The sequence below is a fragment of the Anopheles funestus genome, chromosome 2RL, assembly GCF_943734845.2.
Source record: "Anopheles funestus chromosome 2RL, idAnoFuneDA-416_04, whole genome shotgun sequence".
NCBI classification, from domain to species: Eukaryota; Metazoa; Arthropoda; class Insecta; order Diptera; family Culicidae; genus Anopheles; species Anopheles funestus.
In genome coordinates this window covers 61,023,774-61,047,676 of record NC_064598.1, presented here as the reverse complement: position 1 = coordinate 61,047,676, position 23,903 = coordinate 61,023,774, and the positions used below count along the sequence as shown (strand labels likewise).

Below are 23,903 nucleotides of genomic sequence, written 5' to 3'. Positions count from 1 at the left end.
TGAAATGTCTATTTAAACCTAAAAATGAAAATTTGGCCACCTATGCAGCAACGTTAATTACTAAGCATAAGTATACATTCTGCCAATAATAAAAATATGCATTTTTTTCAATGTTTTAAGTTCTCAAAAAAGGTTAAAATTAAATATTTTTTAATTCATTTAAGAGAATGATTAGCATCACGAATGTTTTTCTGCATTTTTACTTTTAAACATATCTGATAGGATGTCTACAAAGAAAAAATAGCATAAGTCGTCCAAAACACATGTTTTTCATTGCATTACAGATCTGTCGCAAAACTTTTCAGCTTTAAAGGATGACTATTCCAAGAAACGTTAAGTTCTTTACTACGAATACGTACTGCTGCTGGTGGAATGACGATGTAAGCAAACGAAAATCTATTCGAATTTGATGGGGCATCGACGGAAATTACGATGCATTCATATCAATCCGTTAAAGGATAACAGTAATCGCACACACGGGAACTGGCCTAACCGGTTGTTGGTCAATAGCTTTCAAGTGTATAAAGTGCTCAACTACTGCTGCCCAATTTATTATCGTCCTTATGTAGTACCCTCTCCCAGCACTGGTTGGCCAGATGCTGGCGCGGGAAGGGTCACAAACTCTCAACTTCATTAACTAAATGGGTATGATTCCATCTTCCGTAATCCACTTAATTTATACGGACAGCGAATCCAGGATCAGGTACAGACACCTCAGCTAGTTTCTTCCGGTAATTTTGAGCGACCGTAGCTACTAAAGGCTGACCGACATGTACGCAATCGCACTCCAATATCAACATCATTGCCGCCTCGATAGTCATCCCGGATTGTGGGGCTGTAGATTTTGGGGATTTTAGAATAAACGGTTACAGCCAGGTGTATGGGACGATAAATATCTTCGTCTTCGGCCTACGCACGCAACGGCTTTCGGTTTGGCTAGGTAGGCAATAAAGTGTCCGGTGCCCGGGATGCGAGATTAAGGCGCCGGCAGAGCTTCGGTTTCCTGACCGATGTGTGCTCGTCGAGATAATATCTTTCACCGAAGAGCTACATCGGATTGGCGGCAAAATGAACGACGTGAGTGCGTTGAGTGTGTATTAATCACTTTTGATTAATTACGTTTTATGGCTTTCGGGTTTCGTGTTTTTGTGTCTCCAGCCAGTAGATGTGTATGGCGATAGTTTCCAGGGCGTCGGTTTTGTTGTGGACATTTTCAAGCTGAATGAGCTTCTTGTGTCGCTAAGGTTGCACGTCTTCATAACATAACATGGGACGAAATGTAATAGACACTGACAGATATCTTGATCTCTGTAGCGGAGACAATTTTATCACATGAATTAAATCGAAACCTCCCAAGAGCTTAATAAATCGTTAATAAATCGTTGACAATAGAATACAGTGAAGTTTGTTTTTTTTGCAATCCACGCTCAAATGGCATGAATGAGGGCCATGAATTTCATTAAAATTTCACTTAGAACAAGATTTTCCCGCTTATCATACAGTTTCGAATAAGAAACTTCTTGATTAAAATCTATATTTTAGCATACCTTGATGCATTGCCTTAAGAAACAATCCAATTTCTTGGAAATTATTTGCTGATTAGTTGTGTGACTTAATTAAAGAAAAACATAAAAAAAACCTTAATGGATAATATCTCAATAAATGCGTCAGGGACAAAGCAAAGATGTGCTGAGGTACGAAATTACGAATTCAAAATGATTGCAAGTAAACATACATGTTTACTTAACTTTACTTGATGAATGTTTCTATTGAACGAATGAACCTTGTGCATGAAAAATACAATTGCACCGCAAAAATCAAATAGCTAGAAATGAATGATAAAAAAAAAACAAACTAGAACAAATAAATCTAAATGGTGTACATTCATGTTGACAGCACATTATGGTGATAAATCTATCGTTAGAAAACTAGAAAATGCATAGCACACGAAAAGTGAAGAAAATGTTTCAAAAACAGACAACCATTATGAGTGTTGTGTTCGAATATTAACGATAATCCAAAATAATCGACTGTAGACCTTATTATAATCAACTAAAATTAAGCAGCATTAGTGAATTAAGGATTTTTCGGGTTAACAAAAAGAGAAAAAACGCTTCGTTTAATCGAACTATCCTTATTAAAATTCAATGATACATAATTTTTCCCGCAAGACATTTGCCCCATTTAAAACGTTTCTTTGCCGAAAGAGCTAACACGTATTTCGAAATGGTTATGCTCTTTTTTTGGAAAACGTTTATCGTTTTTAAAAATAAATGTAGCATGTCAACAGACATCTATTAAAGTGTTCAGTGTAATTTTCGATAACAGATACACATTATATATAAAAATAAAAAATAAACGGAATTATTTAAAGAAAGCTGCAGTAAGTAGGTGCAATTTAAATTAAAAAGTTTTAAACAACTTCAAAGAAAATTGTGTGTTTGCATGAGTGGGTGGAAGGTGAGCGTTTGTGCGAGTGTTTTTTATTGCTATTTTTGTGACAAAAAAAGAGAAAGGAAAACAGTAGAATTGTGCAGAATGTACAACGACAAAAATTGAGTGAAAAGTGCGTTCATACAAAAATTGGTGCGCTTTCACGTGTGCATAGTGAATAACCAGATATTTTGAGTGCAATTCAGTGCAATAAGTTATCTTAATATAGGTGGCAACAAATGAGTTTTTTTGTTACTTTTGTTATCGCTTGATAGTAGAACAAAAATCAAAATTCTATAACAAATTCACGTTGTTTGAGGCGAAACTTTTCGTAGCAGTAATTGCAGTAAAACAAACAAACTAAAACAAATATAGAACAAAAAAACCAACCAAACTCGCTTTACACTGCACGACAAAAATCAATCAATCAAAATAGTGTAACACAAAATATTTGGTGCGGTAAAATTCAGTGCAAAACGCAACCCAAAACTATCCGTCAAAAACTTTGCATGCAGTTTTGTAGTGGGAAGAAAAAGTGATTGTAGGTATTGCTAAAATATTGTTTCGGTGCGCTGCATTGGAATACATCGAGATTCTAGTTGATACGTTGGCGGTGCTTTTAGACGGCAGACGGCATCTAATTGGCAGTGAATACGCAGAAAACGAAGAATATACGCAACAATACACAAATTTATTCCGTTATTATTGATCGCGATTGACATGGTATCGAAAAACGTAAATAAAACAGAAACGAGTGCGCTGAAGAAAGTTATGGTGCTTGGTACTGACATGTATCTAATGCATAAAGAGCATAAAATTCGTTGTGTGGCTTGCAGAATTATGAATATTAGAATGAGCAAGTAAATCTAAAATAAGGTGCGAACAAGAGTGCTGTTATAGAATGGAAACATGAAATTGGTTGGTGCGTAATAAAACGTGTGCACAATTACCGAAAGAGACAAGATATTTAAAAAAAACACGAACGAGTAAAAGTAACACATATGTACACAAGCACACACACGCATACATCGAGAAGGTGCATTTTTTTAAATTAACGATTGTAAACTTTACTTCTGCACATAGCCTTTATGCAAATGAACCAGTAGCCAGTGATATGAAGGAAAGAGAAAAATTACCGTTTCTTTGATGTTTGTGTAAAGCAAAAAGGTTCGACGTTTGACATGAGCGCAACATTAGCATTTAATAAAAAGGTTATCGTAAAAAATAGATAATATTATCAATTAGTTTTGTGGTTTGTTTCTTGTTCGCTTACTGTAGAAATAATTAAATTTAGCAGTATACAAAAAAAAATAAAATGACATCGATGTTTGTTTTAACGACAACCATATCAAACGACGTATTCAATACTGGACGCCATATTCCTCTGCCGCGTGTTGATTTGTGACGGGTCTCTTAATACTAAGGTAAATTAAATATAGCTTTTGAATACATGCAACCATTTGTTTATACTGCAAGCGTACTCATACATACGTTCGTGGTAAAGTTGAAATTAGTTCCTTTTTTGTTAGAACACCCGTTTTAATTCTTCTTTTACAATGTGACTTGAACGATTAGCTTTAAAGAAGTAAGATAAATTTGACGTTTTATCTGTATTAAAAGTTATTTATCCTTTAATATTCAGTTGTGTTTATCATACTAAAGATAAAAAAAGAAGTACGATGATCGATCGACACCAAATGTATCATAAATAGTGACGGGGAAAATAACCTTCAAGGCCGATTATTTAACCGAACCATACGCCTGGGATTGAATTTTATGACAGGTTTAGGAGGCACTTTGGAGGTTTAGCAGCACAAAAAAGGGAATGAATTTACCGTTCACATTTGGTATGCGAAAGGTAAATGTTTATTAATGTGATTAATTTTTATTAATTTCACTGTTTGAACTTTCGGCGAGCTGGTGCAGCGGGTTCCATTTTTATTTTCGGGAGATATTTTCTTCCTTACCCATCCATTTCGGGAAACCTAACGGCACCACTGGCCCAACTGCCGTATGCAAAGGATCCCTCGGTAACGCGAAACCCAACGTCACCGGTGCGAAAACGGGCGCGCACCGAAAATGAAACGGTTGAACGGAGACGGGTTTTTAATGTATTCATTGAAACGGTTACAGAAACAAATTAATTTTCTCGCCAGGGACCTATTTGAAGTCAAAACGGCGTTCAACAGGCATCAGCAGGTTTTTGGGAAAGATTGCTCAGCCAAAGAATTGTCCACGTGAATGGCGGTGCGCACGAGAAGGCGAACAGAGGGTTTGACGGTTTCGCGCGTTGTTACATTTTCAGGTCGGAAACGTCGATGTGAGAAAACGAAAGGACACGAGAGAAGTACAAAAAAACGACAGAGATTGACTTTGTCGTTGTGCCGAGTTTATTTGCACATGATTATTTCTTCTCTCTTTCGTAGGCCGTATGTTTACAGCCGAGTTTTGGAACAATTTTCAAACGACCAAAATTGGGTATGTGGATGGCGATGGCGCAAGCAGGTGTCATGAACAAGTTTTTGAAGGACGAGAAACAAAACAAAAAAAAAAACATTGCGAATATTTCACTTCACCTGGGCAGTGAATCAAAAAGTCAGAGCTCGTCAAACGAAGCGTGCAGGTAGGAGTGTCATGGAATTACTCCAGCATTTTTAACGGCTCCCGCAGGAGTCATTAAACTTTAAAACAAATTTTGAAAGAGAAACTCGTCTGCTAATTCAGCATCCACCATCCACAGGCCGTCCGCTTTGAGCAATCAGATCTCCGCCAGCAGGCCGCCCACAATACTATCCGGATCGGATGAGAAGAGTGGTAGCGACGTGAGGGAAATTGAAAAGTTAAGCCATACGAAAATTAGGTTTCTTAAATTAACCTACTGTGTGCTAGGACATTACTAGAAGCGGAAGGCAGCCAAGATGTGAGCGAGACAGAGTCCTTGAGCGAGATTTGTGGTGGTCGCCCCAAAAAGCAACCGGTAAACCTTTTCTGGACGATTAAAAGGGATTTCTGTTGCATTCAACCCAACATCAAACCTTGCCGTTGGGGGTTTCGTTAAAGGAATCATAATTTTCATCACCGCTGCCACGGAAAGACTCTGTGTTTTGACTATGTTTTAATTTTTAACCTTTATAGGAGTTCTTGTATCAATTATTGTTTTGTAGTAAAATAGTATGAACATTTGTTTGATGTAACTCTTGTTCACGTATATGTATGAGTATACTTGTTTTTACGCATTTTGTATTCAAAAACTATATTCTATTTAAAAACTGACAGAGAATTAAAATTTGAAAACTATTTTAAAACACAAGTAAAACTTTTTTAATTCTCTGTTCTTACGGACAAAACTGTGGAAGCAAACACATAATTGCATAATCGCACGAGTTAAATGGATTCGTTCAATATATTCATACTGACTTCTGTCCCGCACAATTACGTGTGATGTATTTGCTTCCATGCAAAATCTCCATGCCTTAATCTTAAAAAAATATCAATTGTTCTTAGCATTGCACCACAGAATACTGTTTTAAAATCCGAGCTGCTGCAAAAAAATCTTGGACTTATTCTATTTTGAATTGTGTGTAATAACAGCGTCAAAAATTACTCCTGACGTGGCAGCTTACAAAAATATCATTATTTTTTTTACAAAAAGCAAAAAATTAGTAATAATCCTCGCTGCAGTTATATAAAAAAACCATTATCCGTTTTATTCAAACAGATGCTATCAAAAAGAGTTAATATGTTACCTTCAAAATACAAAAATTAGTATGCATTTAACTAAACGAGAATTTAAACTGTTGTTAATTTGTTAATTATTGTGTCGTGTTTTAGATTTGTTCATTGGTTGTTGGTTGTTTTCTAAAGGTGTGTTTAGCCATGTTGTGTTATGAGCTGTGTCTATCGCATTTGTAACCGTGGTTGGATGTTTTAGTGGCGTTGTTCAAACATAAATCAGGTGTTTCTGAGATGAACGAAAGAATCTAGCATTATGGTGCAATACATACCGTCTTCATGAGTGCGTACTGTGTACGGGTACGATCGGGGTCCGTCACCAACGGAGGTACCGGCGAGAACCCAAATCTTGTACTCTGTCCAACGCTTTAGCTCGTCCAGGACGATGCTAGTCGAGTTGAGGGTGGTTACCGTGGCCTCGCTATCCGATCGCCCCACTTCGACGAAGAACACCTTATAATAAACTATGGCCCCATTCGATCGTTCGACCGGTGGTGGCAGCCAGGACACGTTGATAGTGGTTGGACTTGTGGCTTCGACAGTTACATTACGGGGCGGTGCACCGGGTACTACGAGTTGGTCAATGGTCAGGCATTATTGGTGGTGCAGTATAACGCAAATCATAGCGATAATTGGGGAACCGATAAGGTAATATAAAAGAAAAAGAATAAAAATACAAAAATGAATGAACTTATCAACAATTGTACTTTAATTAAAACAATCATCCTTATTTTTATCTAAGAAGGTACATGAATGTTCATTGATATATAATGGAATATTTGTAAACAGTGCAAGCTTTACACTTCATACTTTAATGAACATTTCATGAATTCTTCATAGCTAAAAAGAAGTAAAACAATTTAACGGATAAAAAATTATACAACTTAGTACAACTTACAAAATAAATATTACAATACAGAAGCGTTAAGAAATAATTAAAAAAAAAAATAATTAAAAACAAATTGTAAAACCAACTTAATTATTACAACGGTGCATCGTTTTGATAGATTTTCTTTTCATTCAATCATATATGGTTGTCCCTTTTGCTGAGCAGTACAGAGAGCTTAAAGCCGCTAGTGCACTAGTTTGATTTAGTATGCGTGTCATATTCGGACAGTTAGTGGTAGAACATGTGCAGTTAAAAGTAAAGAGGAAATGTTGTATCATACACATTTAAATGGTGCTCTTGAAACAGAAAAGAATTCGTAAAAACAAAGTGCTCATTTGGTGCAGAACAATTATATAGAATAAACGACAAGGAAGACTCAAACAAAACCATTATGCAGAACAAAACTAATCATGATGAAACATTCTGTGAAAACTTATACAAAATGTGTTGGTGTCGTATGTAATGTTTATTTGTGATGCAAAGCAAACTAATGTGAAGCTGATTTAACACGGTAAGCGGATGAAATAAGGGACACTAACTGTGCCTTTTGTTGTATGCATAAACAATTTATGAATGTTACAACTTTTAATGTAAGGCTTCTACGTGCGTGTACCTAGTAAAAAAAATAACACAATACAATAGCGTTGAAAATAATCCTAAATCAATCCTAAAGACTGATCAGCTATAAGCGTTGGTATGGTTTGTGGTCTATGTTTCTTAAACATAATGTTAGTTTAAAATACCAAATGAAAGGTGTAAATGAGATTCAAACTACAAACCAGTACATTCTACATAGGATGTAACAGATATAGAGAGAGAGAAGACTACGAATTTTGTTGATGATGAAAAAATTAAATGTAAAACGAATTGAAAGACAACGAAAATGGATCAGAAAGAGCAAACAATATACAAACAAAAACTAATTAAAATCAACCATTGAATGATGAAATATTAATCGCATCAATACTATATGCAAAAGATGAAAAACCCAAAAAAAAAACATACGTCGAGAAAAGCTTTGTATTGAATGTGGAATACGAAAATCCAAAACAAAAGAAAAATGTATACACATAAAAAAACAATGGCAAATGAAAATATAAACAGCAAAAGGCAATAAACAACATTCATCATAAGGCAGTGTCCTCAGCAAATGCGCCAACCAAACTACAATGAAAAGATAAACGTTATGCCAAGCGTATCCACATCGACACAATTTAAAGTGTTCCATGCAGTGGACAGCAATGTTGTATGTGCAATGTCTCTTTTTTCAATACAGTTATGTTCCCATAACAACGAGAACAAAATGCTTCAACGAATGTGTGGATTTAGCAAAAAGCGCATTCAATTGCTTGCCCATGTTTAACATTGTGACGCTTTCAGCGTAATGATGACCAAACGATCATATTTTTGATTCATTCGTTTGAAATCCACTCATGCGTGGGCTTTGATGTGCCATACATGCCCAAAAGAAGAAAAACTAGAACTGAGTGAGGCAAAAATAGTTTAGCTTGCAATTAAAGACGTGTTGAGAGCAAAGCAACTAAACCCAAGATAAAAATAAGAAGCATGAGTTTAACATTCAACTTTGATAACAGCCTAAATCCTGCACTGGGGAATAAATTAAATAGCATAATTTTCATTAACTATTATTAAACAAGATAAACTAATAATTGGTGTAATAACATCCACCTGATCTGAAAATATTGTATTGCGTTTTTTTTTTTTATAAATAGTAAAAATATTACAATAGTTTAAACGTATGGACTGTGCGCCACGACAAGCAAATATGAATAAATATCAAGTATAAGTTGAAAGCAAAACCAACCGCATACCTAGTGAGGGAAAACAACGTTTTAAATAAAACATGAATCAATTTCAATAAAAAATAACAAACGCAGCAGATAAAAAATGGTCAAATGATTCATAAAATTTGATTGCCCGTATTTAATTAAATCCATCGCCGGAGGGATGGGTTGCTGAATCAAATTAAGACAAAAAAATGTGTTGAAACGCGAAGGGAGCAAAGAATTGACGGCTATTTTAACTCGTTCTTTACAAAGGCCAAGCGAAGTACGCAAAAGAGTGCATAAAGAATGGCAGACAAACGAAACAAAAAATTAACAAACCTTACTACTCGTGGCTTGAGGCAAAGAGTTATGCAAAACGGGAGAAAAATGAAACTGAATGGTACTACTGTCAAGGTATATGTATGTATATATGTATATATATATATTTATATGTACGTATTAAATACACGAACACTATCGATGTGCAGTTAGGCAGAGCGCTCAACGAAGAGTTATTGTGTGGGTGATAAATATGTGATAATGAAATTCAAAATGCAAGAAGACGAAATGAATGAAGTGGAAAATAAAAGATGGTTGAAAGTGGTCCAACAAAACAAAACACGGTTCAGACAAAAACGAAATGCATGAGAAACACGAGCAAACGGACGCAACTGAGCAAGAAAGTGAAACAGAGCAGAGCAAACATTTCCGATGGAATGAGAAAACTGTTAATCCTTTTTTTTTGCTGCACGGCGGTTAATTAACGATTGCCTTTCGACCCTTTTTGCTTCCGGTCGACCGTTTTCGCTTAATGCTAACACATAACTAACGACTCGCCTTCGCAAACTGTCGTTCCGTTACCCTTCGCGGGATTTGTTTTACTTCCGCCCGTTTCCGTTTCGAAAGGACGCACCTGTCGGGCGATCCTTACCTGACTGATCTTTGCTGTCGGGGTGGGTCGATTTCACTGCTGCTGGATGTACTTAATTTCTTTCTACATTGTTATGGACCTTGCGGATACGTGGGTGTTTGTTTGTATTATTTTTTTTCTCAATGGCGAAGTTTTCCATTCGCAAAATGTTATTCAAAGTAGGTTAAAAAACAAAACGACTGATTTTCCTCCCACAAACGATCAGCAAACGAGGAAAGGAATATTCCATTCATAGCATGATTACGATCGTGGTAATGCAAAATTTGTGGACATAACCTAGCACTGAATCGAAAGCTTATTTATGCCGAACATCATGCGCGCTTCCTCCGCTAGTAGTATAACGATCGTTCTTTGCATCACCGGGCCGGAAAACCGGCACGCAAAAAGGGTTCGGTGGTAGTTTATGAAAATATCTTTCCCTTTTTTAATTAAATTTCCAAAAGTACGATAGTACACGTAGAGCCGAGCGTAGAATTGCGTAAATAAATACAGCAAAAAAGAAGCAGAGAAGGATAAGGTTATGACCATGGTATTCTTTGTTTCAAAGAAGCACATTAGGCACAAAAAAACAAACGAAATCAATACAAAGCTTCGAAGCAAACCAGGGCATCGTGTACTGAACCCCAAAAATCAAGAACATGGAATGCTCAGTACGAATTATTTGCTCAAGATCTTTGTGCCGAAAAATTCAAGCCAAAAAAAAAGAAGAGAATACAGTTGAACACGCACAAACACGCAAAGTCCTCCACAAAGAGAGATTTCTGCATCGTTAGGGCAGAAAATTAAAATAAAATAAAATCAAGCATCCGAAAAAAAAGCTTGCATCAACAGGCAAAGAAAAATGGTCCAGCAGACCAACAAGAAATTTTTTTTCTCCATTCCTACTGTCCCTTGTTGATGAGAGACGTAGGCGGAAGCGTGGTTTGCAGGGCAGTGGACAACACCCGGAAGGGAAGCGTACTTCCTTTGTCAGAAACATTGTTCATGTTTCTTTTGGTAACCTTTCAACACTCCCTTCACCTCCTTGTCTCACTTCACAATGGATTGAAATGGAACCCTTCTCGGTAATCCGTACTATCGGAATGGGCAAATCCTGAAAATCTACCACCCCCGGCTAAGAATATTGATTCCCGCATGTTCTATTGCGAGGCACATTAAATAGTAGATCAAGAAAGCTCATTCCAGCCCACTAACCAAACGCCCCCACCCAACCCATAGTGGAGTGTACCCTTCTTTCTTTCGCTTTAATCTTGCACACGCACTTTCCACGTCGATCCAGGACTGTCGTTCGGTCTACAGCACATAAAAAAATACATAAAAAACTTTTTGATCGAACCACCGGGTCGGATCGGATCAAATAGGGATGGGGTGCATAGCGAAGAAGGCTCCATTTTAAACGCAGTAAAGTCGACTTCCATTTGAAACCCCAATTAGGCGTTGAGATCAAATTAGATCTCAGCCGTCGTCGTTAGATGTACAGTATTCGATCGAAGGGGAAACATCGATCCACAGTATGATAGAGAAAGATAAAGGTGTGGTATGGCAAGAAAAAGGGTTTACTTACCGTACTGTTTGGTTCGTACTGGAATCGGTGGCGTGGTGGCACCCTCGCCACGTTGGGATCGTGCCGAAAGCCAGAAGTAGTAGAGTGTGTCCGGGTACAAGCTGCTCAGTGTGTAGGTCTCGGTGTTTGGAATTCGTCTGTACGGGGCAGTAGTGTGTTGATGGGCGGATGAATACACGGGGAAGAATTTTAATTTGTGATTAATATTAATAAATTTTGTTTCACCTGCCGGCTTTTGCGTATCGGAGGAATTATTTGGAGGATAACGTGCCTGGGAAACAATATAAGAGGGGGGATGGCATAAAGATCGTGAACAGACGGTCCGAGTACCCCGCGAGGTCTGGTGCTGATGGAAAATGGATGGCGTGTCGTGAGTGGGATGAAAATCATTTTCATAAAACACACAGCCCTCTTTTTTCGACCCGAGCTGTGGCCGCGGCGGAACGGGTTACGCACTCGAGAATGTCGCGCCCAGTCCAGTTACCGTAACCCATAAAGTAAAATAAAAACACAAAACGAAAATGACCAGGGTAACTCTATCATGCAGCTCCTGTTCTTAGGGTGGTGAATTCCGATCCCAACTCGATGCTGTGAGTTTATTTGTGGAAATGGGTGCGAACGGATGAAGTAGGATACCGTGAAAGATTGGATGTTGGGAATTTATCAAAAGGTTTCGCCGGTTACACGAACCAGGTATGCTTGCACGGAATAGCTTACGGTTGAGAACGAGAAACTTTTCGGCAGCGATTGGTTTTATGAACTCTTCAATTTGGTGGTAGCTTTTGCCACAACATGCCTACAGTCTACCACGCTACCGATTTGGCAGTGTTGCCGCTTGGAAAGGGCTAAATTTGCGGGTGACGCGCCGGAATTTTGATGAAAACCACGAACACGGTAGTAAATTTCGTATGTTATGACATTTTCAACAGAAACTTTTTCTGCGTTAAACATTTCACTCCTGCTATTTTGCGAAATGCTTGTACGGCAGTATGGTTTGCAAGCAACATGGCTAGTTACATTATCATAAACATCATAATTTGGCGATAATGGATGGGCTCAGTAATTGTTTCGGCGCGCCGGAAACGGAACGTGTTCATTACAATTAATAAATAATATATCCTGGCAAGCGTGACAACATTTCGTTTGCCCTGCGAGTACAGTACGCTCGAATAACATTGTAATGTGCTGCCTATTACGAATCGATAGAAGTTGTGTTTATTTAGATGTATAAAACACAAATTGTGTTAATGCTGGGGTAATTTTTGTAGTAGGTTGGCGAAAAAGAAATTTATTTATTTTTGTTGAATACATCGTTTCAAACATTCATGCAAAATTCGATTCAAAAAGAAGTTCGAAGTTTGATTGGTATAAAAATTAACACAAAAAAACATAATGAATCGAATTTTCACCAAACAAAAATCCACATGAAGACCACATGAAATAAAATCAACCCATTTCTTCAACAGAAGGCGACTGGAGATGAGAAGTAGGGCAAATACAACAATATCGTGCGAAAACGATCGTCTTCAATGCGCCGTGAAGATCGAATTTATTATGTGTTGTTTACTTATGGCCGAACACTAAATTTAAAACCTGACACTGTAATATCAATAACTGGACCTTTTGAAGGGGATGATTGAAAAGTTCCAGAATTAACTAAAAGACCCCTTCAAGACAACACAAGGTCTCACACGTTTGTGGTAAATTACCAGCAAATCAGCGAGCATGTAGCGATTACCATCTTTATCTTGCAATGCAAAACTTTTCAAAACAAAAACGGGTATCAAGCGGGTAATAAGCCAGAAGATTGTTAGCCTTAAGATGAAGCTATCGTTCTTTATGAATGAAAAAAAAAATGAAGCTAACTTAAAAATGGTAACAATTCTATAATTGTCAATTATACAACACAACGGTGCATATTTGACCCAACTCGGACACTCTGAAATGTGTTAAATAATGTAATGAATTTCAAGCAAAAAACAATTGATATTTTTCCCATTAACTAATATTATGTTGCTACTATCAAGCACATTACAGTTTCGCTATGGTACTAATAAATAAAAACATTCAGAACAGGGAAAACAAAACGATTGAAACTTTTATAAAACTAACATACCAAAGTGCACAAAAACTTAAATACAACCAAAAACTACTGGTCAGTATTTCAACTATCAAATAAGTTTTTTTCTGTTTAAAAACCAATACGTACACATGTTTAAAATGATGAAAAAATGCGACAAAACTTTTCCTCCCATTTCTATTTCGATATGAACAGAAAGGGTTGACGAACTGCGACGAATAGCAAAAAACAAAAGTTGTAACAAAACAGGAACAACTGCAAGGGAAAACAAAATTTTCCAAAAAATCAAATAAAACAACCAAACCGGCTGTATGTTCCCTTTACTTTCAAAATGAAAACAATAGCAGCTTTAAAAACAAAAATCAATACCATGCAGGCAAATGCTGCGCTACACCCGTGGGGGGTTAAATGAAAGTAGCCAAAAGGTTCACTAATTTTTACCGCTTCAAAGTACCCGTGGTCGAGTGCGCGGTGTCAATATTATTCAATAATTTAAATTTCAAATTATCCCACGACTAATGTCCCTCCGGCACAGCGTTGGTGTGATGAAAGTGCGCTGTACGAGATGGAACGAATCCTGAGCCTGAGTGTAGTATGTTAACCTCATTGCTGGGAAAAAGGGAGATGGATGGTTGAAGTGGCCCCGGCAAAATATGAGTCAGATGAGGTAGATAGGCGAGACACGAACGGAACGGACATGTCGTGTTGACATTAGTTTGGCATCCCATAGAGAACCTGACAGATGATGGACTATTCTTCCTGGCCGTGATACATATGAGTCGTGCCAGTGAGTTAGATACCGATGGGAATGTCACTAGGTCCATTTTCGGTGCAGGAAATATACGGTAGTAGTGGATTCGGTCCATAGAGCCGTGCATTGTTATTGTTAACATTTTTTGGCAACTAAAGCTGCGTAAAGGCACAGCTAGGTCCCATGAGCGTGGACCGGAACAAACAATAACAACAAACAAAACAAGTGCCTCCACTAAACAGTTATCAAGTGCGCTATTGTTATGAATGCCATTCGTTTCGATTTGCGACCTAACAGAGAGAGAGAAAGAGAGAGAGAAAGAGCGGGGATGGACTCCAACCACCAGAACTCCATGATGCGGCGAGATAATGAAGGAAATAGAGTTTACGCTGGAAGCAGGACATCCCATCCCGACTGAACCATGGACAGTCCCAGTTCAGTAAATCGCGGAACAATATTCACTGGGATAGGATTTCGCATTTGCGTTGTCGGTGTATTCCTACCGGATGGTGGAAAGTGGAGGGGAGGCATTTGGGTTGCGGAAACATATACATACTGATGATGCTGCTCGTTTGCATAAGTGTCATTCCAGTACAGCTCGTAGTGTACGATGTTCTCGCCCGAGTGAGTTGGCCGAGACCATTGCAGGGTGACAGCTGTTTCGCCGACATCGGTAGCCCGAAAGTTGCTTGGTTGCGAGGGAACGCCTGAAAATAGCAGCAATAGGAACGACAGAGATGGTAAGAGAATGTTGTTAAACGTTGCTAAAAAACAAGTTCTTTGCAATTTCATTGTGCCTCTGGTCGCGTGTGAGGAAACGCAAGCAAAAACTCGGGCAAAAGCAAACACGCCAACCAACAAATGGAGTAAGTGCTGTGGGTGTCATCCTAGTGTCATTGAGTGTGGCGCCACCCTCAGAGTACGCGGTAGTGTTACGAGTGTGCGCCGATTGTCGGTGTATCGCGGGAACGGTATGCGCGTAAACTAGCAGCCGAGATCGTCTCCGAATGGATGTTGGGTGTGAATGAAGAGTGAAAACATTTGGATGTAATTTGCATATGCATAAACATGTTGTATGAATGTTTGATAGGAAACAATTTAATTACATTGAGATTATCGCCGGTTTCGATGACAATCTAAAACCCTTTTATCCCGACTTCTTTTTCGGCGAGGGCTTTTTCTACGTTAACGTACGCATTTATATGCATCGAGCTTAAAGTACATTTTAGGTCAAGTGCGTTTTAGAGGTTTTAGCTATTTGACGCTCTTTTGAATGGGTTTTCAGTCAGCAAACAACGCCCATGAGCATGAATCTAGTGCAAATGTATTTCATGGTATAACGTAAAAAACGCTTTACGACTTTCTAAAGCCGATGTCTGTCTTGAAATCTTTAAATGTTGGTAAAATGTTGCGAGAATATTTCCCAAATTCTACTCTTTACTACACAATTTAGCACGAACCTCGGAAAACATCTTGTTGAATGTATTTTCTGAAATAAATTAGAATGTGTCAAGACTTCAAGATGCATATTCATAATTTCTCCTACCAAAAGATGGACTATTAAATAGGAGCCCATCTGTTAAGGCCATTATTCTTGCCCTTTTGTCTCATTAGTTGGCAATGTGCAATGAACAACGCAGCATGAAATGGACAGTTGCGATGTCAACGTGACAGTGCTGCTGATTCTGCATTTCAGCCGGACTTGTCCGTTAAGTTTATTAGTCAATCTCAGACAGTGCTCTTTATTCCGCGATGATAGCATACTTGTCACACTTTCCCTAACCTAGATACAGGACCAGGCGATCTTCGTAAGCAGGGAAACGAAACGGAAAGAGATAGTGTTGGATTGATTTGAGGGAAAAGTTAAATTGAAATAACTTTTGTACCGCCCCGGGGCGAAAACAATGGCAAACGTTCATTCCACTACATGGACCGGGGGCTTTGTGGGATTGTCATTACGCTTTCCGAACCGGAGGACACTTGCAGATATTCCCGTCGTGCCATGCAAGGAAATCTCGTCGAGGCGCAAAAAGTTGCTCTCTTCGTGTCAAAGGGCGCTGCAAAATGAGGATTCTTGAATATTGTTGCAGCGCTATGTCTAATTTGACCGAATCTGTAAGGAAAGTTGATGGCTTTTCTTGCCGTCACAATGACAGTTATGCTTGAAAAGGCGTATTGTTTCACGAAAACATGCGATGGATGCTGAGAAGATGAATGGCTTCATGTTACTGATGACATCTGGATGAATTGAAAACGGCAATGTGTAGGTCTGGGACGAAGCGAGGCCAAAGCGGTATATAATTTCAAGAAAATAGTTAAACTTCACTGGACGGAAATCAAATTAGCTTCTCGAGCGGTTTTATTCGCTGGACGATTTGGCGGATTCCTAGTTACCGATAGAGTAGTGGAAGGAAAGTGTACGGATTTGGTACAAACTGTTAAATTGAGCGTAAAGTTGATTCTATTTAACCGTTTTGTCACTAACTATGTCAAAGTTCTTCGGCTGTTTCAAATGTCTGTTCCTTGTTACTAGGTAATGCTTTCGATGGAGTCGATTGCCAAGTCGAGCAGTTCATTTGGTATTTTTTTTGTTTATTTTTAAGTAATATTATAGTTCGGTACAAGAATTATGGTTGCAATATGAAGTATTACTATAGCAGAAATGTAATAGAAGACACGTTTTGTATAAGTATAACTGTTCTTGTTGGTTGATCGAAAAATAACATGGTGTAAAATGGATTCGACGACTCATTAGTAAACCGACTTACCTTGTTGAGCTTTGACCTGCACCGGATTGGACAAGGGACCGGCACCCATAGAGGTAAATGCTTGTACTCGTATAGTGTAGATAGCATGCGGAGTCAATTCCGAAATGGTCGTCATGTCGTTGGTTTCCATCTGGGAGTCCCATGATGCTTCGGGCTGGTTGGGGTTTGTGGTATAATACACTTTGTATCCCTATTGAAATAAAAGCAGCATGCAAAACATTTGATTAGTATGGACAACCTTCTATATGACATTACTTTCAGATTATAATAGCATGAATATCATTCAAAAGTATTAGTAATAACATTTGCTCCCCAAGTTTTTTTTTAAATTTAGATAACAATAGACTTCAGCGAGCAAACATAATTAATTTCGTCATACTCGTAAGCTAGCTTGTTAAAGTCGCTAACCTTAATGATCATATTAATCAACAAATCCATAAAACGTTCATTACAACCAAGTCACCAGACATTACCACAATGGTGGCGGTGGCCATTATCGGACACACGCATCACAAAACGCATCTGGGCCTAGGTGGTCTCTTATGGTTGACCTGCGATGTTCTCCACCGGTCATGTAAAATTACACCAAATTGCATTAATAATTCACTGTTAATTACGCTGAAACATCTCATAAATTATTTGCCACGTAAACGTGAGCTTCTGAGCTGTGCCTTTCGACCGATACAATTATTGATAGTTCGTTATCTATTGCTGGGCACATGACGGACATACTGGACGGATCTTTCCTAATGGAAGAAAATGCTTAAGCATAATCTATTTGACGGTAGGCTTCCCGTTGCTGCACGATACACATAATTATTTAATTGTTTTCAATTTAATTTCCCAGCTCAAGAGGCCTAGGGAAAAAGAATATTACAAACGAATTTAAAATGCATTACAGACCAATCGAATTGATATATGATAAAAAATAATTTCCTTTAAACTACAATTCCATTTCAACTGCAATAAAAATGTTGAAATACAAGTACTTGTTTAAAGCTTTAAAAAAATCTGCATAGTAGATTTCGCATGCTAATCCATTTACTACTAATTGAAAACAAAACAAAAAACTCACTCATTAGCTGAATGATGTACACGGCTGATATATCAATTAGCCGATTGTTCATTACAGATGCGTGCGTGTTCAGAATGAAGGCTAATCGAGTGTACAAATGATAGCCCTTTATTGATCGATTAGTAACGCGGACGTGTGTGTGGTATCGGTTCAAATCTTTCGAAATATTCTATTTATGGCAAGCTAAGGATACCGTTTTGGTGATCAAATGTGGCGAAATAAATATGCCAAAGTCTCTCCTCAACAGTGTTATTTTTCCCACAAAACACAGAAAGTGCTATAAATACATATAGAATCCATTTTATCCCTGGCAAGGCTTTAACTTGGGTATATACACAAAAAAGTTGTTATTAAATTTGTGTTGCACGATTGAAAGTAATGGATTTCTTTGTCGGTCGTGCAGCCGATACTCGACAACTTTCAGTACTTTTACGTTCACCCTACGCTACTGCTACTCACGGTTACTTGTCCATTAGGAGTCTCAGGTGGTTCCCACGTAATAAGCATTGTCGACGAGCTTAACGGCTTCACTTCGATGTTTCTCGGAGCACTTTCCATTTCTGTAAGTAGTTATCGTCGGATGAAGAAAAGAAGATAAGACACCATTACTACCATTGTTAGCTTGCTTAGTTTGGAAAGTCCAACTTGCCACTTGAAAACTATGTTACAAAATAATAACGATAGGAATACGAACTAACTATATAAATGTAATAAAGCATGCTTTAGTTTGATTAAATGTATAATAATGTACAAAGCGAATGGAACAGATAAAGCTACGTAGAAGTAGATAAGGCAGATATTTTGATGTACCTTTTGTTTTAAGTATAAGTTTATTGTTATTGTAAATAAGTAAAATATTGTACAAATAATCGAACAAACATCGATACATATAGAATAAAATAAAATTCTATATCATATGCTACTCATCATGATATTTTTTTGTTTCTTTATTTTCCCTCATGACGGCTTTAGCCGTATTGTCAACACATCACAATATTTTTGTTCAACAATTAAAAAAAAAAATACTAAACAAGATTTCAAGTGAAAATATATGTACAGTTACTTGTACAAAGATTATCGAAACATGCATTGGACGATTTGTTGACAGACGATTATAAAGAACAAGGAGATATTTTTTATAGCAAACCATGCATACATCAGCGAGGGCAACATGTTTATGGAACTCAATAAAACGAATATGCAACTTGCATCGAAATGCACGCGTATAAAGATTTGTGTTCCATATGAAGTGAAATAAAAGATTCATAGAAGGCAAGAAAGTGATGGCTGCGGAAAGCGAAACAGTGAAGCTAAAAGCAAAGCCGGTAGTCCAGGAAACTTCGAGGAAAACTAAAATAAAAGTTGCTATCCATTGTTAAATTGAATATTTGCTGCAGAAAATATCTGCCCTGCGGCTCCTATCAACCAGTTGAACCTCGGACTCGGACAGGTGGATAATACAAAGTTGAGAAAAGCATAGAAGGTAACCATGCAGTAAGAAACAAAAGCACAAAATAAAACTGTCCATTTTTGTGCCCACGGCGATGTCGAGCGTTAGAGATGTTGTGCCAGTGAAATAAGAACAACTAGCAAAAGTACATTTTCCTGCTGCTGCATTATGAAAATGCTGTAGAACGTAAAACGAGGCGCCAGTATGCCATCGGTGAAAGGCGTTTGTGAGAAAATGGAACATATTCACCAAACAGTCGACAATACGATACGGCAAAACACTAAAGTATTGACGATGAAATCAATAGAACAGCAACATTCTGCACACAGCCCGAGCGGCAAACTTCGTCCACTGGAGGCACCAGGGGTACACGGTACGAAGATAAGCTGCGGCAACATGGGCAAACAAGGCTGTACTGATGTGCAGGAGGAATGTATCACTGGGAAAGTTCAGTGCATAGCTGGAAGCTTATCTTTTGGACAGTTGCAGAGTGAAAACTTTTCCATCTGGCAAAGATGTGTGGTGCAGGAAATGGGGAGGCACAGTGACGAGAGCTTTCAAGCGATTCTCTGGACTATCGAAAGCAATCGCAAATGGGGTATAGTACATTGGGAAGTACATTGCGACTTGACTGAAATTACCCTGGATGACACACTTTTATATGCTTGCTTCGCGCACCAATGTAAGAAACAACATCTCATGTAAATACGTAAGCAGAAAGGTGAAGTAAACGCTTAAGGCGGTGGGAAAATAGGCTACAAAAAATATATGCTGATCTGAAAACTGGAGAAAATTTAAAACTGATTGAAACACACCATACAAACAAGTGAAAAAGTGTAAACATCTTATTGCTCAAAAACTGATCGCAAACTCTACAGGAACAAAACTTTGCTAGATGCAAACACTACAGAACAAAACAAAAACCGTGCTACAGTTTGACAAATAGGTGAAAAAAGTTGAAATTTGTGAAATTGAGGTGAAACTTGTTTCAAAGCACAATCTACCGTGTAGCAGGACGGTTACAAAAGACAAAACGGAACAAAACAGCACACCGACATGAATGGTGAATCAGATAGCTATGTGAAAAAACAGAAAAAACTACGGGTAACCGTCGTTATAAAGTTGTTACTTACTGGAACCTCCATACACGGAATCGCCTATCATTGGTTGGTTAGACACAAATCGCAATGATGAGCACGTAACGAGGGCAAAAATTGGGAATGAAAACAGGGAATATGTAATGAGATAAAATTTAGATTTTTGCATCATGTGTTGTGCGATGAACAAAAAAAAGAATAATGTAAACAATTGGTGCAATATAAAACCGAACATATACAAAATATTTACGTGGAGTGGAGTTTGCCTACGATTCTAGCATAAAAATTGTGCATTTTTTTTGTTGCTCTTGCAAATACAACGCACTTAAAAACTCTAATGTCGTTGAAAATAAAAAAAGCACAATGTTTGCAAACACGAAAACTATTGCACTAAAAAACCACAAGAATTTGTGTATAGTTTGTGCTGCACGTTGCAGCTTCTACCTGGTGTTAAAAAAAGTAAAAATTCAAAAAAAAATTGTAACACAAAAATGGTGCATGTTTCACTAGGGGAAGAAAGTTTGGTTGTTGGGAAATATCATGTTTTGAGGTTATCACATCACATTCACCGCTCAACGACTAGAAACCGGGAAAGCTTATAATGTACCGTTTGCCACAAAACTCTCCTAGTGTCGAAATACTCTTCCATGAAAGTGTTTCGGTTTCCCGAGCACTGTTAAATGCAGCAGAAACAATATACTAATTTTTCATTCTCTAGCAAAAAACAACATCGTAAACGTTTAAAATTACTTTTCAGCTTTCCGTGCTTAATGGCCTATGGTTGAGTATGTGAATGTATGCTCGAGTAAGGAAGAAGGTTTTGCGAGAAAAGTGGTTCAAATCCAATACAAAATCCAAAATGCACTTGGCACGAGCAAAATTATTTCACTTACATTCCGGTACGGTCGCACGGGTGTTTGTGTGTTGGATGGAGCACGAAGGAGACACGGTTCAGTTTGTGCGAAGATGATCGAGATTTAAGTTAAATTTTGTTCAAATTCAAAATCCAAACCAAAATTATTATCATTGTGGCCGTTGCACGCATACGCAGGGTTTGAAATAGATCGGCAGGGTGAAGTATTGTTTTTTTCGATTATTTATAGTTATTTTACGCGTACATGATGATTTTGGGAAGATTGCATGAAAAATAGTTGATAAAAACGAAGTCTAAGTATACAGAATGTAGAAATTGGTTTCATATTTTGAATGGTGTACGTGTATGTGTGTTGTTGTATTTTCTGACTAACGAAACCACGTGCTAGAATTACGATGTCGTTTAATTTATATTAATATCTTATAAATGTGGAAAATAATTTGCCACCTATTTGAAATTCATATTAATTTACAATTTATATGCGAACCATATATATAAATATATACGTATATCTCTCGGGTGTTCCGGTTCAAAAATGTGACTCGCATTGTTTTATTCTCCATGGGGAATGCTTACGATTTTCATTGTTTGACGAAAATCTCTGAGCAACAAAACAAATTACGTTTCATCAATTCTGCTAAGGCTGACCCTTAAACGTCAACCGACGAAAAAGAGTGAATTCATTTATTTTCCAACACAGACATGTGTTTGGTTGTGCAAAGCCATGCTGCTTAGCATCCTGTAGCGTTTGACCAAGGCTTACGCTTCGCAAAATAAACATTCCCGAGAGGCAGCCGTGTATAAGTTGCTTCGTGCCATCCACGCACCACCCATGATTTATGGAGTTGGAAATGCGAAGACGTTACGAAACGCAGCGGGACTAGGACCAATCTTACGGTAAAAGAACGATTGTGATTCCGCACCGTGTGACTTCAGTGATCGTTTAGCCAAACGGGCATGGGGGTTGGATGCGAGCGTGAGCATAAGAAAACGGCACAGCGGTCCGTCTTTTCTGCTTGCCAAAAGAAAAAACTTGCCACAGCCAAAAAAAAAAAAAAGAAGCAAATCGTGAAATTGCGGTATAGACGAAAAACTCATCGAACTTGCAGCAGCAGCAGCTAGCTCTGCGTGTTATTTCGATCCAAAATGAAAGATAAACTTCATGAATTATATGGTCCTCGGTGAAGCTTTTTCCACACCATGAATTTGTAGCTAACCGCTTCCTGCTTACACACGCACACGGGCGAAAACACGCAAACACGTGGTAAATATTATGATATTCTTCGAATAATAGTAATAACATTATGCTCGAACGGACCTGAACTGAAAGGGCCACACCGTAGCGTGGAAGCCTTAGGACGAAGGAGAACAAAAAAAAAAACCTAAAACCGACCGAACTCGCTGTTTATTCACGGTTAAGCCTCCATCCTTTTCGCCTTTTCCCTTTTCTCTGGGCTCACCGTAACCGGCAGTGAAATGTTGCGGAATGGTCGCCCACTACGTGCGGTGCGCGCGTATCTACGTTCAATTCTTCCCAAGCCAACCTCACTACTGTGTGCGACCGTCAGGATACATTCACACAAATCAAAACATTCCCTATTTGGATCAATCAGTCATCATGTGGTGTGCGGTCTGCGGTAGGGGATCAAGGGAAGTGAAGAAGGCCCCAAATATTTGTTTGTACGATTGATTGCGGTTTTCCGGAGAAAACATGCTTTTCATAATAACCGGGGAAAGTTAAGACCTTTTGGTTTGAGGCCAACGAAGTAGAGAAGTTTGGCCAACGCTGTCGTATCGATGGACCACGGATGTGATGTTACGCATGTTATTTTATACGTTTCAATTATTTTTTTTTATTCGACAGCTGTCTTTTAGCAAGTGTATAAGAAAAAAAATCGTACGGTAAACATTGTTTAGTGCCAGTACGTGGAAAATGATTGAAGCACTTTTTTGTACGCACAATCAATGATCTATAAAAGCGAAGTTTACGCAACTGTATCTATTCATCAGCTGTGATAAATATAAACGGTCATGTTTGCAGTATATATATCACAGCTTAATGTATCGTTTTCCAGCCACTGGTAATCAATAAAGTTTAATCGACGGGCAAATGCGCACACGTTTCGCAAACTATGTCGCACTAGGACCAGGAACAGGTACTGAAAGCATCAGGCGGAAACAGACTAGCTGATGCTGATTGAAAATGATTCACGACTTGCCACTCGTTGCTATTACATTCCCTTTTAATGAAGATAAATTGCAAAAATAATGAATAATTGGCTGCAAAGTGATTGATATTTAATGAAAATAGAGTCCCTGGAACGAGTCCGATAGACTCGAGCTCTGTGTTGGCGGTATGGAACACTAACAGGTTTATGTCGTCTTCTTGGTGCGTTCACGCGTAACTGGCAAGAAAAAAGTAATAAACCTATGGGCATTGTGGCATTAAGCTGTCGACCACTGACCGAAAAA

General features: G+C 38.1%; 1 protein-coding gene across 12 annotated transcripts in view; it reads right to left on the bottom strand.

Annotated features, from left to right (window-relative positions):
* LOC125761375 (tyrosine-protein phosphatase Lar) overlaps positions 1-23,903 on the bottom strand; it is a 254,654-nt gene that overhangs the window by 21,599 nt on the left and 209,152 nt on the right. For 9 of the 12 annotated variants that reach the window (XM_049422438.1, XM_049422441.1, XM_049422439.1 and 6 more), the window contains 6 exons: positions 20,594-20,617; positions 18,470-18,570; positions 16,936-17,125; positions 14,724-14,874; positions 11,337-11,473; positions 6,438-6,734 (listed from right to left, as the gene is read on the bottom strand). In XM_049422438.1, the coding sequence (XP_049278395.1) occupies positions 6,438-6,734; positions 11,337-11,473; positions 14,724-14,874; positions 16,936-17,125; positions 18,470-18,570; positions 20,594-20,617 (900 nt within the window). The remainder of the gene's footprint in view (positions 1-6,437; positions 6,735-11,336; positions 11,474-14,723; positions 14,875-16,935; positions 17,126-18,469; positions 18,571-20,593; positions 20,618-23,903) is intronic. The other 3 variants (XM_049422445.1, XM_049422447.1, XM_049422448.1) reach the window with 3 other exon arrangements.